The 17,431-nt window shown below is 37.6% G+C and overlaps 1 protein-coding gene across 1 annotated transcript in view; it reads left to right on the top strand.

Annotated features, from left to right (window-relative positions):
* PIK3C2G (phosphatidylinositol-4-phosphate 3-kinase catalytic subunit type 2 gamma) overlaps positions 1-17,431 on the top strand; it is a 208,728-nt gene that overhangs the window by 128,322 nt on the left and 62,975 nt on the right. Inside the window, exons 21-23 of the mRNA XM_068401615.1 lie at positions 1,161-1,290; positions 3,394-3,530; positions 7,425-7,594. Coding sequence (XP_068257716.1) covers positions 1,161-1,290; positions 3,394-3,530; positions 7,425-7,594 — 437 coding nt within the window. The remainder of the gene's footprint in view (positions 1-1,160; positions 1,291-3,393; positions 3,531-7,424; positions 7,595-17,431) is intronic.

Genomic DNA, 17,431 nt, shown 5'->3' with positions numbered 1-17,431 from the left:
GAGCAAATGCCTGCTCATGGGGCATTTAAACATTTGTGCTTGTTCTACGTAGGCAGTATTTTCCCTGCCCAGTAACGTTCAACAAACAACAAACTGTCCAGTTGCTGTTGAAGTGTTATAGCTGACATCACCTTCTTCTGTCAGCAAACCATTGTGTTAAAGTATCTTTTACTTGTACTATATTCCATTGTTTATTCATGATGGATAATGCGTACATAAAATGATAAGCACTGATACCGTACTAAATTGTCTACTGACTGTATATGTGAGGGAAGGTAAGTGGAGAGAATAAGATTTTTCTCAGGTTTAGGTAATAAGAGGAATTGATTATGGTCAAGATTACCTTTAAATAAAAGAAAATAGTTTTGGATTTTTTTTAAAAGGATGAGTTTATGTCTCCTTAAGTACTCATTTAATGGCAGTAAGTGTCTGTAGATGCTTATATAAAAAGAACATAATAAAAGAATAAAGCACCTATAAATACAGTAAGAATCACATGTATTTTAGATAGAGTGGGGAGGGGGAAACAAAAAAAGCAGGGTTTTTGTTTTCACAGGCTATTTACTCAGCCATGGTTGAAGGTAATCTCTTCATTAACTCTCGTGGCTACAATTAAAGCCCCATTTCACTGAGATTATTGTTTGCCCAACTCCATGGGGAGAGCAGTCAATACCACATCACTGTTTGAAACGGAATATGAATCATTTCATGGATAAAATATAAATTAGTGATAAAATTCCCCTTCAGCCTGCTGCAAATACCAAGTTGTGAAGCTTAACATTGGACAAATGCTGTCTTTTGTGAAAAGGGATCTAGCATTAGGTAGACTTTAAAATGTAACTAAATTAGGAATCCTGCCTCTGGATTAAATTATCAAACTCTAATAATTACATAGGAATAATAAGCAGAAAGGCTGCAGTTAATCAGGGAGCATTTGTTACCATCTCAGTGGCTGCCAAAAGTGTTTCTGCCTGTGTGTGCCATTTACACTGTCCTCTTCTGACACAGAAAGATAAGTAGCAACCTTGAAGAAAAACAAGAAAGATTTACTGTAAAATGAACGTAGCTATTTTGGTGAGGGATAAAACCCAAATGAAATAGGAAGTTACTTCTATCTGATATTGAAGAAGAAACCTGTATTCCTTGTGCGATTTTCACAGATAGGCGATGATCTACGTCAAGATATGCTGGTTCTGCAAATTGTTCGAGTGATGGACGGCATTTGGCTGCAAGAGGGACTGGATATGCAAATGATCATTTATAGGTGTTTATCTACAGGGGAAGGCCAAGGTCAGTTTTACATTTTGAAAGTTACCTGTATTACAGTATTCATATCTCATATAAACAGCAATATACAAAAATCCACCCTTTAACTTTTATTTTCATGGGTGTCTTATTTATCTTCCCCCTTGAAAAAAAAAAGCTCAGAATTTCTGTTACTCAGGCCCTAAATTGTATACTTGCCTACTCCTGAATGTTCATTTTATTTATTCATTCTGCCTCTAGAAGAATTACAACCAAACTCATTGAATTTTGTAGCAACTTAGGCTAGAATTTTCTAAAAGCCTCAATACCATCAGCTTGCACCAGATTCTTAAAAGTAACTTCACACATCAAAAAGAGGGCTTTGGAGAAACCGGCAGTAACTGCTAAAGTTTTAATCCAGTGTGATCCTGCATAGATACTTAAATGAACCTAAATGCATGTGTCTACAGAAAGTACCTGTAGACAAATGATGACAGCTTCACGGTGTTGATTTTGAAATATTACTCTTGAGATTTATGCTGCTTAGGACAGGCCTGACTCATCTGAAAGCTTTATTTCTCTCTTTTATGGTTGTTATAGCAGAGCTATAGCAGGGATACCAATTGCTTACTAAAGAAATTTACTGACAGCAATAAGCTTACTATTTTTAACTGACTCTCCAAATCTTTTACTGAAAATAATCCTTACACAAATAGAAGACTGATGTATCCAGATTACCTGCTGTACAAAAAAATAACCAAAAGAAATTTCACTGCTTTCTGAGCCACCAAGAGGAAATGAGAGAGGATGAATGATCCGAAGGAGCTAGGAGAAGGTATAGATGAGTTCACGCACATGAAGGGTGGTTAAGATGACCTGAAAAAGACTCCTCTCTTCTTTGTAGAGGTGTGAGTCAAAGCTTGAAGGCTTCTGCTTCAAAGGCAAATAATACAGGAATACCATTTCTGAACGTAATATTATAGTCTCTCTCATATACTAACACTTAATTTGATTTTTGTCAGGCAAGATACAGGGATCATCTGCAAATAATACTCTCTGCCTGACAGTCTCTTCCTTTCAGCACCATAGCAGCAGCAAACCTTGGTGTCTGACAGATTTTCCTTACAATGTCTTCCCTTATGAGCTACAGAAGTGTTAATATAATTGATTTACAGTTAATGATGAAGGATAAGAGGACCAAAAGACATGCCTGTGGTAATACAGGACATGTGCTAAAGTAGCCTTGTGCACCCAGGTCTTCCAAGTCCTAGGCTAATGACTTGCTCCATGGTCCACCTTTTCTACACAGGGAGACAGGAGATGATAATTTCATAGTCATAGGAACATGGAAATCACTTTTCATGGAAATGTGAAAAACAGATAAAGCACTGGTAGGATGCCACTTTCCAGGCATGGTATAGTAGAGGAGCCTGTCACAACTGAAATTGTTAGAGGAAGCCCTTCCTGTAATGCAGAGTTGTGGGATAATGTGCCAGGTAACCACACACAGGGACAGGGACAAAAAGCTGGCAAGTCAGGTTTTAGTTCCAAAAAAAGGAATTAAGTGCATGCAGTAGAGGCAGAGGATTCAAGTGAATCATTGCAAAATGCTTGGCTTCTCTCTGCACTTCAAAGTCCCAGTTTATGTCATCTTGGATCAAACTAATTTCTGCATTATCCAGTATCCTTTCTCCCAGCTCTGATCAGCATGACATATTGCAGAAAAATTTGTGTAGCATTCGTGACAATAAACACCTATGAAATAACTTTATATTTCATAGTAAATAACTGATCCCATTTTTTATGTATTTTTGTTGTCTGTGTACATTTTCTACCCTCTTTGAATCTTATTAAATTGTAGGCTTTGTTGGTACCTTGAGGCAGTTATTTCCACAATATTGTTATTGGTGTTTTTATTTCTCATTTGCAGAACTGCCACTTTTTACTAAGTGTCCTTTGTTTTTTGTGTCCAAAGAGAAAGAGAATAAAAATCCTGATCTATATTTTCTATTACATTCATTATTTTATAAGCTTTTAAGCATGTATTTTTTCTGCATGGAATGATCCAGCAATAGGCAATATGCATTGATGGTCTTCATATCGTTTTAAAGTTGAAGGTTTTTCATGTGAACTCTTCTATCTGATTAGGATTGGTACAGATGGTGCCAGATGCTACCACACTAGCGAAGATCCACAGGGAGTCTGGTCTGATCGGACCATTGAAAGAAAACACAATTAAAAAATGGTTCCGTCATCACCATCCTCTAGAATCAGGATACCAAGAGGTAACATCATAATGAAGCTTATTTATACATTTCATGTTTTACCATGGGGAAAAAAGAAACCAAATGGCAGTAAGCAGCAAAAACAAATAACTCAGACACAAGACAAATAAGTCTCTTGCATAGAAGTCAGTGTATTTACTTAAATGCCACTCTCTTTCTAAGGAGGTATTGCTCTGGATCAGGAGCACTGTAAATACATTTTCTATAAAAATGTGTCATAGAGATGTTTTGAAACTTAGTAGTAAAGTGAAGAGAAGCTGAAGTAGAAATTAAGTATTGAACTCAAAAACATTTATTTTTTAGGTCAGTTCTCTAAATACTTTATTTTATATAAACCATGCAAAGTCTCGGTGGATTTCCTGTATTTGGAAATGACCATGTCAATACCCACAATATTAGAAGGCTGTTTTATCAAAAGTACCTAGTCATATGATACATAAGATCATGCTTTTCATATGACATTGTGGGATCCCATGTAATGCATCTAATTTTATGAAACTAGACATTATACATGAGCCAAAAAAATGGAAATTTTATTTATATAAGCAGAGATTTCCCCAGGAACTCTTTCTGTTCATTCTTTGTTGTCAGAGCATGTTCTGAGGCCCAAGAAAAAACTTTTGATGTTTGTGTTGCTGGGACAATTTTTAGAACCCTACGCCATGCCCACAGTAGATTAGCAGCCAAAATTTAAAGGGGAGCTTTGAGTGTTTGCTGCTCTGAAAATGAAGTGCTTTTATAACAGTTTATTAGTAGATGTATAGCATAAATATGTTTGATAAACTTCAGTAATTTTGTAATTATTCCATAGGCATTTGTTCATCCACATTTTCAGTAGGAGCACTTGAATTCCCCGTATATCATCTTGATTCAATTAAACAGGAACAATCTGTATAGAATTTTTTTTACAAGTTTGTATGTTTACAGTGTTGTGGTAGACACACAGCCAACATTTCAATTGAAAAGTGAGATACTATTAGTAATTGATTGAAAATCTGATTTCTTGCTGCTGCTGCTATTTATTCCATTAATGTGGAATATTCTAAAACCAATTTCCACCCATTTTCTTTCAATTTTTTAAACATACAAAATATAGTCAGATCTGATTGCACAGGACGTGCATAAAATTACTACTCTATATTCACCTTGCACTCGCTGGTGAATGAACCTTTCTCTTTTACTCCTTAATAATTTTTTACTCATACAATACTGTTTCAAAGGTGTTCAAAAAACTCATGCAGAATAAGCATTAATATCCTCATTTTACAGTTGGGTGAACAAAATCACAGAAATCTTAGGTGTTTTATCCAAGGTCTTCGAAGTGGGTAAGTAGTACAATTAGACATAAAATTCAGCCAACTCTTGTGCTGTGGCCTAAGTCTTCCACAGTGCCGTCATCCATATCAGCCGTTGCAGGTGGCACCCTGCATCTACAGGGATATCCTCAATACCTAAATAATGATTTACCTTGACTGATGTAGGTTTTGTCCAAAAACATAAAGAACATAGATTAGGGTTGTTTGGGATTGTATATAAATGAATCACATTGTGATTGAGATTCATGGGAGATTAAGACTTCTGAATAAGAGCTGCATTTTCAGTTCTTCAACTGTAGTAGGTAAGATTAAAAAAAGACAAAAGCTATTCCTTATCCTTTGGGGTAGAAGAGCAATCATCATTTGAATCAGGAATAACTCTCTCCTGAGAGAGGACACTGAATTTCTGTGTTGTGAAAGACGTTGGGTAGATTCATCTACTAGGAGAAGTTGCAGTTGTTAAATACTTCACACTGAAGTTAGCAGAAAACTTGGAATCCACCTATCAGTGTGGTGGAGCAGATCATTATCTTGTACATTTTCCTACATCTGCCACGAGCACATTTTTGGCAAAGAGCAATGCCACAATATAATATTGTAAAGAGATTCATGGGATAGATCTGAATGAACCAGTCTACTTACATGAAGGAGACTAACTGTGAAAAGTACACATCTCCACCATGTAAAAGAGCATAAGAGGAGTAGGTTATGTTAAATTTGACTACCAGGCTGGTTTTTGGTTTAATCACTCTCTTGGGTCTCTCTGCATTTGATCCTATTGCTCTATTCAGATTCACAGATGCTATGAGCAGAAAACGATTTAGCCTTTCTTTGTTTCAGTTTATTTCTGTAAAATGGGGTTTAATTCTTTGGGCTGGAATATTGTGAGACTTTATTAATTAGGATTTGAGAAAGGCAATTGACTTCTGGAGAAAAAAGACTCATGTAGGTACAGAACAGTACAGTGGGTGTAAAATAACCTTTCTTTACAAAGCAAATAGTTAAATTTGTGGATTTCCAACTAATTTCCAATCAATTGTTTTTAAAGTATACATACATGGTATTGAACAGAAAATGTCAGCTTTCTGCCAATAAATTTGCTTTTCTTAGGTATGTTTCACCTTAGAAGTTTTCTATAGAATTCCAAGTACCCATAAAACACAAGGTGAAAACTTCATGCATAAAATTGTTCTTGCATCGTAACTTTGAAGTTTGTGTATGACTTGATTAAGGACCATTCCTACAAAAACCTATCTGTTAAAATTTTAGCAACATACATAGCATTTGTAGAACTACAAACTACAGGGTTTACAGCATTGGTGGATAAGGGAAGAGCAACGGACGTCATCTGCCTGGACTTGTGCAAAGCATTTGACACTGTCCCACATGACATCCTTGTCTGTAAATTGGAGAGACATGGACTTGATGGATGGACAACTCAGTGGATACGGAATTGGCTGGACAGTTGCACTCAAAGAGTTGCAGTCAACGGCTTGATGTCCAAGTGGAGACCAGTGACAAGTGGCATTCCTCAGGGGTCGGCGCTGTTTAACATCTTTGTCGGTGACATGGACAGTGGGATTGAGTGCACCATCAGCAAGTTCGCCGATGACACCAAGCTGTGTGGTACGGTCGACACGCTGGAGGGAAGGGATGCCATCCAGAGGGACCTTGACAGGCTTGAGAGCTGGGCCTGTGCGAACCACATGAAGTTCAACAAGGCCAAGTGCAAGGTCCTGCACGTGGGTCAGGGCAATCCCAAACACAAATACAGGCTGGGCGGAGAATGGATTTAGCACAGCCCTGAGGAGAAGGACTTGAGGGTGATGGTTGATGAGAAGCTCAACATGAGCCAGAAATGTGCACTTGCAGCCAGAAAGCCAACCGTATCCTGGGCTGCATCCAAAGAAGGCGTGACCAGCAGGTTGAGGGAGGTGATTCTCTCCCTCTACTCTGCTCATGAGACCCCACCTGGAGTACTCTGTTCAGCTCTGGGGGCCCCAACATAAAAACAATGACCACCTGTTGGAGTGAGTCCAGAGGAGGGTCACAAAGATGATCAGAGGGCTGGAGCACCTCTCCTATGAAGACAGGCTGAGAGAGTTGGGCTTGTTGAGCCTGAAGAGAAGGCTCTAGGGAGACCTTCTAGCAGCCTTCCAGTACCTGAAGGGGGCCTACAGGAAAGCTGGAGAGGGACTTGTTATAAGGGCATGGAGTGACAGGGTGAGGGGTAATGGTTTTAAACCGAAAGAGGGTATATTTAGATTAGATATTAGGAAGAAATTCTTTACCATCAGGGTGGTGAGACACTAGAACAGGTTGCCCAGAGAAGTTGTGGATGACCCCTCCCTGGCAGTGTTCAAGGCCAGATTGGATGGGGCTTTGAGCAACCTGGTCTAGTGGAAAGGTGTCCCTGCCCATGGCAGGGGGGTTGGAAGTAGATGATCTTTATGGTCTCTTCCAACCCAAAGGATTCTATGATTCTGTGATTCTATGACCTACAGTTTTTGGTTTTCTTATTAGTGTCACAAATACACCTCTGTAAATTTCCAGTAATTGCTTTTGTTTTACTATCTAGGCAATAAGGAATTTCTTTTATTCCTGCGCTGGCTGGTGTGTTGTCACCTTCATTTTGGGAGTCTGTGATCGACACAGTGACAACATAATGCTGACAAATGCTGGACACATGTTCCACATAGATTTTGGAAGATTTTTAGGTCACGCACAGACATTTGGAAGCATAAGAAGGTTAGTATCTATAGTAACGCACACATTAAACTTTAAAGCAATGTTCTGAAAATTCACAGTCTTATCAGCACCCATGGAAAAAATACAAATGAGAACATGTTTTTTTTTCCTTTCTGAATTTTCCAAGACAACGGCTTTTCATTGTTCACAAAACCTCTAAAAAATATAGGAATGACTGGAAAAGGAAATAAAATGAGATGTTGGAGATCCCCTTTCAGTCCGAAAAAAAGAATTCAAATCCTTTTTTGGTCAGAGATTGGAATGATGAAGTTCAGTAGTGACCAGAATAGTAGACTGGCCTATGCCAAAGGAATTCTAGTGTCCATTGTTTTTTTTTTTCTCACAGAGGTGAGCGTTCCTATAATGGATCTAAAAGCATAGATGTATCTAATTAACCACTTTCTTCCCATATTCAGAGAAGAAAACAAATTTTCCAAATAGACATGGAAAATAATTGCATTGTGCCTCTGTGGGTAAAACTGCAAATTTCATTATCTTTTGAAGTTTTGCATCTAACCACACTGAGCTCAGGGGCTGTTTTGCAAATATCTGATTTTGCCTAAACAGGACTGTGGGTTTTCTGTGTTTGTATCTATCTGTTATGTAACTATCCTGTGATAAAGATAAATAAAATAGTGTGATAATGTATTCTGGTTCCTAATGTGAACATACTATGGAGGAATGAATTGGGATGGAATAAGAGTAGATAGGATAATGCCAGTATGTGCAAAACACAAAGTAGCTATTATAGCAGACTAGAGAATGAAAAAATGATCCCTAATACTGACAGGATGAGTAGTGTGTGTGTGGGGAGTGTCTTTCCTCCATGTTTCCTAATAATTTCCAGAATTAGTCCCAAAATTAAGTTTGAGCTAATTGTTCCTTTCTTTTTTCTCTTTTTTTTTAAGCTGGCCTTTGACTGTTCTAGATTATCTCAGTGTGTTAGACAGAAATAACAGCGTGGGAGTATTGATATGAGGGGAGATGATGGGGCTAATACGTACTTCTAAGCCAGGCAGTCAAAAGATTTAGCTGCAGTGTTCAGAATTATCATCCAGCAGTCAAGATATGCTCCCTTAATCCTGATTATTTGCTGTAGAAAGAATAAAGCAGAACAGAGTAATAAACAAAGATACTCATGCACACTCTGAGTCAAGTCCTGCATCCCTCACTCCAGCAAACCTCCTTTTGGAGCCTAACAGGAATTGTCTTGAGCAGTAATTTTACACAAGCAAAGAATCATCTGGTTTGAACAAAAGGACAAAGAAAATATAGGGGGGGACACAACAACCAAATTTAAACAGAAATCATGTAATAGCAATAATAAAAATAGATGTTAATTTTACTGTTTTAAAACTCAGTCATACTACATCTTCTTATAAAGTCTGAGAAGATAAGTCAAAGTATAGTCACTTCCATAAACAGCAGCCATTTTTTCCTTTTTCTCCATGCAGTATGTTGCTTTTAAACTACAAAATAAAATAATAAATTTTAGGACCCCCCCATTCATGGAGTGCCCTCGTGTTTGCTTAGTAAAACTGGGTCTCACACTTAACAGTAGGTTGTGAACATCATGGGACAATGATTATCTTCCTCATACTTACATGCAACTGAGCCAATACAACATTAATGACTATGCAGCTTCATGAAACGTAACATTATTTTTAACTCAGGAACACAGGGATATCACATTTCTACATCTCATAAATTTCAGGCTTTCTCAAAATTTGAAACCCTCAGTGCTATTTGTATCTACTCGTTCCCACAAGTCAAGTCCTGAAATAGGTTTAGCCTCTGGTTTCTTTAATAGCTCTTTATATTAACTTTTTATTTGAGTTATTACTTGGTTTATATTTGAGTTCTTTGCACCTCCAACAATATCATACCCCTAAAATAATATTGATAAAACAGCAGCACAGTGCTTTCAGATCTCTAGAATTATTAGAGCTGACCTTTGGGGTTTTGTGCAGTAGATGCTATACACGTACTTGTTAAGTTCTATAGGTGGCTTTAAAGAATGAAAAGTATCTGATACAAATACCTATACATGCGACTGGTCTTTACACACATCACACAAACTAACCTTTTTTTTTTTTGTAAAATGACATCTGTGTGAATGAGTGAAGGCTTATAGAAAAGGGGTCCCTGTCTGAACTGTTTAAAATAGTCATTCCTTTCAGAATTTAGGAAGATAACTTGCTTGCCACAGCTGTCTATTTTCTGGTCTCAAGGAGTGCTTTTTACCATTAACAAACTCTTACTCCTCACAAAGCTTCATGAGGATAGGTCCTCTGCAGTATTCTGCATATGGAGCATTTCTTCTGAGGTAAATAAAGTGAAAGGCATAGACGGCAGCTTTGAGAATCACACGCCGTCATGCATGGGCTGCAGTTCTTTCTATCAAATCCAGTAGGAGTCTTCAGAGAATCCTTTGAAGCTAAAATGATTCATGCATTTGTGCTCACTTTTGCATTCGTGATTGTATAACGCCCCAACAAGGGATTAGTTAACTTTTCTAATTCCTGCCCTCATCTTTAAATAATGTCCAATAAATAAGCTCAGTTTTGAGTCCAAGGCACAAATCAGTAGCTCAGCTCTTATTGATTTCAGAGGGAAGAGGAATCAGGAACTTTCTGTCTTTTCGAGTTCTGTGTACCTTCACAGTGCAGCAAATATGTTAAACAGTACTAATAACCTGTCTTTACTTGGGTCTAGGAACTAATATTTCAGAAGTATTGGAGAGACATATGATATGTCTAACCAATAACATAATAACAGAGCTTGGCAGAAGAATTATTCCCAAAGTCCCACAGGGAACTTTCCTACTGAACCATGAGATTTCATTATCTTTTTTTTTTTTTTCTTTTTTAAAGATCATACTGGGTGACACATTTTGTTAGTGGTAATAAAATGCTCCTCCTTTCATTCTCTAATCCAGCCACCACATTTGACCCTACGTTCCCCTAAAGCAGTGAACTCTGCAGGTACACTTCAAACATATCAAGAAATGTTTCTCGTTTTATTTCATATAACCGTCCTATTAATCTCCTGGGTATTCTGCGGCAATCAGACCTACTCCGATTGAAATAGGTGTAATATCATCCAGTTAATCGGGACTAGGGACTAGGTCAGTCATCAAATGGTATGGAAGAAGGTGTCTGGCTCATGGTTGTACTTGCCATGCTTTCTTTGCTTTTGTTTTCTTCTTTTCACTTCTGACCAGTTCCTTTTGAACATTTCTTCTTTGTAAGAGATTTATTTAAATCCTGTGCTAACTGAACTAATCCTAACTTCAGCAGTGTCATCCTCTCCACTACCAATCACTTCCAGCACTGTTATCTATATTTTTTCAGTCAATGGTGTGTAGTCTGCAACCTGATGGAGTAGTCCAGCTCATGGCACACTATATGTTCACCTTTTGATAACCTAAGTGTCCATTCTTTTTTTTAAATACCCAGTCATCCTGATTATTTACAACACTCACTGGCCTTTCTTTTCCCTGATCTGAATCACAGAGACCCTCTTGTCTCTTTGCCAAACTACTCCCACATCTTGGCGTGGTTTTCCCAGAAGTTAAGTCTGCTAAGCTGGTTTTCTTCTACAAAGTTAATTACTAGACACAACCTTACTATTCCATTGGGAAATTCCAGGTTTTGAAGGAAATCTCAAAAATATGGGAAAATTATGTTTCCCACACTTTCTTCCTATGTCAGTGTTTTCCTGTACTGAAAACCACTTAAGAAAGTCTGAGCATGTAGAAATGTAGAAGTGCCTCTTTTTATTTTAAAAGTAGCACATTTCGTTTTTAGTGTTAATAACCTAAAATGAGTGTTACTGTCTCACTGGAAGTGTTTATATGAAAAAAAATATGCATGCTTTTCAGGCATTTCTTTCTAAAACAGAAGTTGGCAGACATTCAGGGAAAAATAAGTTGTATCTACATTCTTTGACTACGTTGTATCTACATGTGTTCCATCTTTTTTCTAAAAATACTAAAAAGTGGTGAAGAAGGAAGATAGGAATTTGAGAATTTCATATTTTACTTTTTTCTTTTTGCCCTTTAAAAATTTTATTTAGAGTAATTATCAAAGGGAGAGACTAAAACTTGAAAGTAAGAAGTTAAAGTATTATCACTTTTCATTTTCTAAATTTGTGCATGAAAACAGTTGGACTAACCTGTATTACCTGCTGAAAGATTTCATTAGGAATTTTAAGTATGCCTATTTATTAATTCATTTTCTGCAGTTTAAATTTATTTTTCTGACACAATCGGTCTGGATTTATTAGTTTATGTGAACTGGTAACTCCTAATTCTCTGCCACCATCCACTTTCAGCACTTCCTGTATGCCACCCTCCAAAAATCTTTGACTGAAATCCTGGAAAGGTTTAATTTCGTGACTTAAAGCACCTTAGCAGCCCCAACGATCTTAATAAGATTATACAGATATTTAAAGATAGTCATACACGTAAGTCTTTGCATAAAACCTGAAAGGTGAAATATGCATAAAGACCTAAAGGTGAAACAATGTCACCTCCAAGGTGACAGGGCCTAAAGGGGCTTGAATTTATGAGGCAAGAAGTCCACCACTTCTGAAAATCACGTGTCTCTAATTGACCCAAATTAAACACCGAAAGCACAAGCCAAGTCTGACAACATATAAGCAGCACAAGTTGCAGTTGTGAGTTTCAGATGCACTTCTGTTATCTTCGTCTGCCTTGAAGAGTAGGTGTTTATTGTTGCTGGTTTTATGCTTTCTCTAATTATCAAGCCTGGATAGTAGTTTGCCCTTTACCATTATTTATTTTCAGTAATAGCCCCTTGTGGAGGGCATCCAACTAAAGCTTTTTGAAATCAGAGTAAATTATGTTCACTGTCCAATTTATATCCTTGATTTTTTTAGTTATCCTTTTCAAAGTACCCAGACAGTTAAGGGAGGCACTGTTTTTCCCATACAGTGGCTGTATGGATTTGACCCTATCCAGTTTTGTTCATACCAGTGCATTGTTTTTCTGCTGAATTGAGCTCCCTGGAACCCAGTTCTCATCTGCCGCAACTCTCAGTATCCTTCTTGGCTTTTCATTCAGTTCAAGCATGGCATAAACTGCTTTCCTATCTTCAGGAACAGCCACTTTCTTGAAGGAGCTATTGTGTGTTCTTGTTAACAATTATCTGAGCTAGAGAAATTGTTTGATGCCTTCAGAGCCACTAATGGAATTCCCTCTGCTTTGGGAGATTTACCACGTATGAGTTATTTAAGTGATTCCCTATCAACTTCCTGCTTCAGAGATTTCTTCCTGCTCTTTCCCCTTCCCTCCTTCTCTTTCTATTAGTCACCCCGTGATTTTTTGTAGAATGTGACTCTAGAGTCAGGAAGTTTAACAATAAAACAGAAATAAAAGGAAAAAAAGACATAATGTTCACTGTCCATTTTGATTATATGATTTTGTTTGTTATGCTTTTCAAAGTATAGCTCTTTACAGAGACATGTATTTTCTCTTTCCTGCTCCCATCAGAAGCATTTTATTGTATCATCTCTTTCTCCAAAAGCTTTCTATACATACCTTTCTATGTTCAGGGGGAGCTGTTCTCACACACATTCAAGTATACATCAAGCACTTTTAAATTAACCTCTGTTGCTTGGTCTTGGTATGTTTTTCTGCTTGTTCTGCACACTATGCCGCTGTCCTTCATTCTTAGCTGGAAAGCATACTGATATATTTAATTCATGTAAGAGTTCATCCCCTGCCCTAAGGAATTTCTGTTCAATTCAGCTTCATCGCTGATTTATTTTTCTGTTTTGCCTGGTGTTATACAAAACTGCTGCAACAATCTACTACTGCGTTTTCTAAATAGCCATCTCATACTGAAAACACCTGTTAGCCCACTTGTTCTATTTATTTTAAGGCAACTTTTAGGTCTGAGTTTTAAAATCTTATTTTCAGTACTGAGGGTCAGTCAGAACACAAAAAGCAGTTGTCCAACAGTCTCCATTAACAAGAGGAATTGCTCCAATCTCTTCATGAATTAACTCTCAAGTGTTTTATCAATAGGGTTAGTAATAAACTCCTAACAAATCTGGAAAATTTGATAGTCTTAGAAAATGATACCAGGCATCAGGAATGCTGTAGTGAGCACTTTCAAATATAGGTATTGAATGTGAAATATATAAAGGATTTAAATCCACCTTAACATTGTTATGCAGTCTGGTTGCTGGTGAGTCTGAGTGTAGGCTGCTTTATATGTGTCTGAATAGAAGATCCTAACTGAGCTCAGAAGGTGGCTGAGTTGGACACATTAGAGCTTTTTAAGCAGTCAATATAAGGTGCACGTGGTTGCAACAGGACAACGTTTGAAACTATTGAAGACGCGTATGTTCTTAAAGCAGAGTACATCTTCTTTCAGGGAGGATCTTTTTTGGATTCTTCCAAAATATACAGTCATCTGACTGTACAAAATGGTTGAAATTCTGTGACAGAAGTGAATAAATTCTGTGGTCAGACTGCAGAATAACTAGTGACTGCACTTATAACAGCAGAGACTGGGGCAATGCAGACAGAGTGAACCGTCAGGAGATGCCTCAAACTAGTTTCTGCTTTCCCATCACGAGTCTATTGCCAATTTTGTTATTACAAGGTAAGCTTCCAGATGAGTCGCGGTGGCAGTACATGCTGCAAATACTAGAACTACGCTAAGAACTGTAACCATGTCTAACCTCAGCTGTCAACATTTGTGTTAGCTATACTGTCACTTAGCATAGTAATCCTATGGAACCAGGTGTAATCAAATCTCCATGATTTACAAACTCGCTAACTTCAATTGTCCCACAATGAAAGAGATTTTAGTTAAGTCACACTCCTTTGCACTTTGCACAGGCAAAGGGGCACAAATAAATTGTTACTATGGCTCAGTTTACACGGGGAAACTAGATGTTAACAGAATGATGAATCAGAGCCCTTAGTTTAGGCGAGGATTATAGCTTATTTTCTACCGTATCTATTAAGCATATTTAAATCTCAATGTGACCAATTCAATTACTGACAGAAACAGATAAATCTTTCAGAATAGGCCAGTCCAGTGTGTGAAATACTTCTTTCACTACTTCTTTCACTTCTTTTCACATACTAGCGGGTATGTCCAACACAATGATTTTACTGGAAAGCTAACATTAAAGCTCTGATAGTGAAAAATAATGATAATAGCAAAGTTGATATACACATAAGAAGAACTAAACAAATAAATAAAACCATAATGGTTTAAGAACTGTCCTCGGTTACCTAAGGAATTCAGGAAATTCTTTCTAGTTTGATGTTTCTGCCTCAATGGGTAGATGTTACTATAAAAATAATATGGGTCAAACTGTAATCAGAAATGAGATTTCAAATTCGTTGTTGGAAAGCTTTTTAAACAGCAGCAGATAATGGCATAAAATAGAGTTAAAACTATGTTATCTGGTATAGACTTAACTTCTGGTCATTTGCTTGAAGAATGTAGGTGAAAAATATTAGATGCATGTTTTGAATGTCCAGGCCATGTAGTTTACCTGAGCCGAGAATGCTCAGGGCATTCAGGAGTCTTTCCATGTAAGTATTAAAGGGATAAGGTCAACACTAAATGCAGACTAGTTTACCCAGGGCTATGTCCAGTTGAATCTTGAAAACCTTATAGTGACGGGGTTTTTTCTTATGGCCAGTCAGAACCTCAACTGTTGCAATTTTCTCTCTTATTCTTGCCAGGATCCATCTGTTTCATAATCTCCTATAGATACTAGAAGATTGCTGTTTGGTCTCCTGAAAACCTTTTCATCTCCTGGGTAAACAAGCCCACCTTTCTCAGCCTCTCACAGGCAAGTGCTCTAGCCCTCAAACATCTTGGCGGCCCTCTGCTGAGCTTACCCCAGTTTAGCAACAACTTTCTTGTTTTGGCACGATATGGACTAACAAGTACTAAGTAAAGGGAATCTAATGGCTGCTCTCCCATGAATTCAGCCCAGGATGCTGTTAGCATTCATCACTTCCCGGGCTCATATTTGGCCCACCACTGGCTCATGCTCAGCTGGCTGCCCACCACCTGGGGGACCTTGTCAGTGAAGACTGAGGCAAAGAAGGCAATGAGTACCTCAGCCTTGTCTGTGCTCCTGTGTTACTAAATCACCAATTAGCAGCAGGTCCACGTTTTCTTTGTTCATCCTTTCACTAATGATGTATCAGTAGAACTTGTTGTGCTTCATGTCCACCACCAGTTTTAACTCTAGCTGAGCTTTGGATTTGCTAACACCATTTCTGCGTGCCCAGACAGAGTTCCTATATTATTCCTTTGTAGCCAGTCCTTACTGCCACTTCCTACATAAGTCCTTTTTGCCTTGAAGCTTAGTCACGAGTTCCTTGTTTGGGCAAGTAACTCTTCATCTGTCTGTTACTGGAAATAAAAGCTATTAAAAACACAATTGAGAGTAAATCCCTCAGGATAAATAAATTCTGTTTTTTTGGAAAGCTGTTTCATATTGCTAAGTCACTTCTCTCTTCTGTTCCTTTTTATAGCGTTGTAATTACTCTTTGGCAATTGAAATTTAGACACTCATTTTATTTAGATGTGGATGAATATACCTCAGGTCTGGGTGATTTGAGGAATAATGTCTCAGCAAAAGGCTGTTTACACTTTTCAGGAGCAGACACGTATCTGTGGAACTGTTAGCAAGATTTCTTCACTAAAAGAAATAGAAAACAGAAAAGTTTTCTAAACAAATCTGAACATAGATTTGCAATACAAGCCAGTGAAAATGCAAGTGGTAGCACCTGTCATTGAAGTCAAAGGGAAAACTGCTGTCAAGTCCAGCAAGTGAAGTATTTATATTTTATACAAAGCTCAGAACTACTGCTGTGTTATGAGGTCACTTAAAATATATTTACATCATTTAGATTCTATGCTTGCTGAAGACACTGTAATCTCCTATAACAGGTTTGTGATGGGACTAACAACTTTCCATATTTTCATTAGTAACGGGTATGATGGGATAGAGAATGTTTGTTCATTTTTTAGTAGAGGCCTATTATCAGAGTTTTTGACTGTGATGAAAGGTGGGATTAGCAGTGATAGGTAGTTTTTCAGAAAGTGATCTAAGAGTTGCACTACAGACAAGTTGAATATGAGTTGATGATAGAGTATTCAATTGGAAAGCATGAAATGTGAAGTAATCCTTTTGCTTCACGTGACACTGGTAAAACTTCAGCTGGAATATTTTCAACATTTTACATTTAGAAAGATGTGGATAAGGAGTCCAGAGAAATTACAAGGAGTCCAGAGTAAAGCAGTTAAAATTATCAGACATCTGGGAAACAAGACTTTTGAGAAAAGATTGGAACAATCGCCTACAGATTGAGGAAAGACATAATAACAGTTTGCAAATACATTCGAGGCTGCTGTAAAGAAGACGGGATCTTCATGTTCCCTTGGGAAAGGACAAGAATTAACAGGATGGAAGCACAGCAAGGTTAGATTGGGCATTAAGGAAAAAAACTCTGTGAGGGGAGATACTGGAACACAAATTTGATAGGGAGTTTGGAGAAGAACTCTGTCACTAAAAGTCTTTGAGAACAGGCTAAATAAGCATCTCAGAAGCACATTTATGGTTGATCTTGTCCTGGTAAGCAGAAAGATGGAGTATCTCTTGTGGTCCCCTTTCCAGGTATATTTTTTTTATGCCTTTTTATGTGCTTGCTGGAGACGAATTGTATTGTGCAGTTGTTCGCTGTTTCATTCTTTAATATGAAAGGACTACACTTGCTTATGTTTTTTTTCTGTGTCTACAAATATATATGATTACTATGATTAGATATTT

This window comes from Nyctibius grandis, chromosome 5 (assembly GCF_013368605.1).
Source record: "Nyctibius grandis isolate bNycGra1 chromosome 5, bNycGra1.pri, whole genome shotgun sequence".
In the NCBI taxonomy this organism is placed as follows: Eukaryota; Metazoa; Chordata; class Aves; order Nyctibiiformes; family Nyctibiidae; genus Nyctibius; species Nyctibius grandis.
The sequence above is the reverse complement of the archived record's forward strand: the minus strand, read 5'-3'. Positions and strand labels throughout refer to the sequence as shown.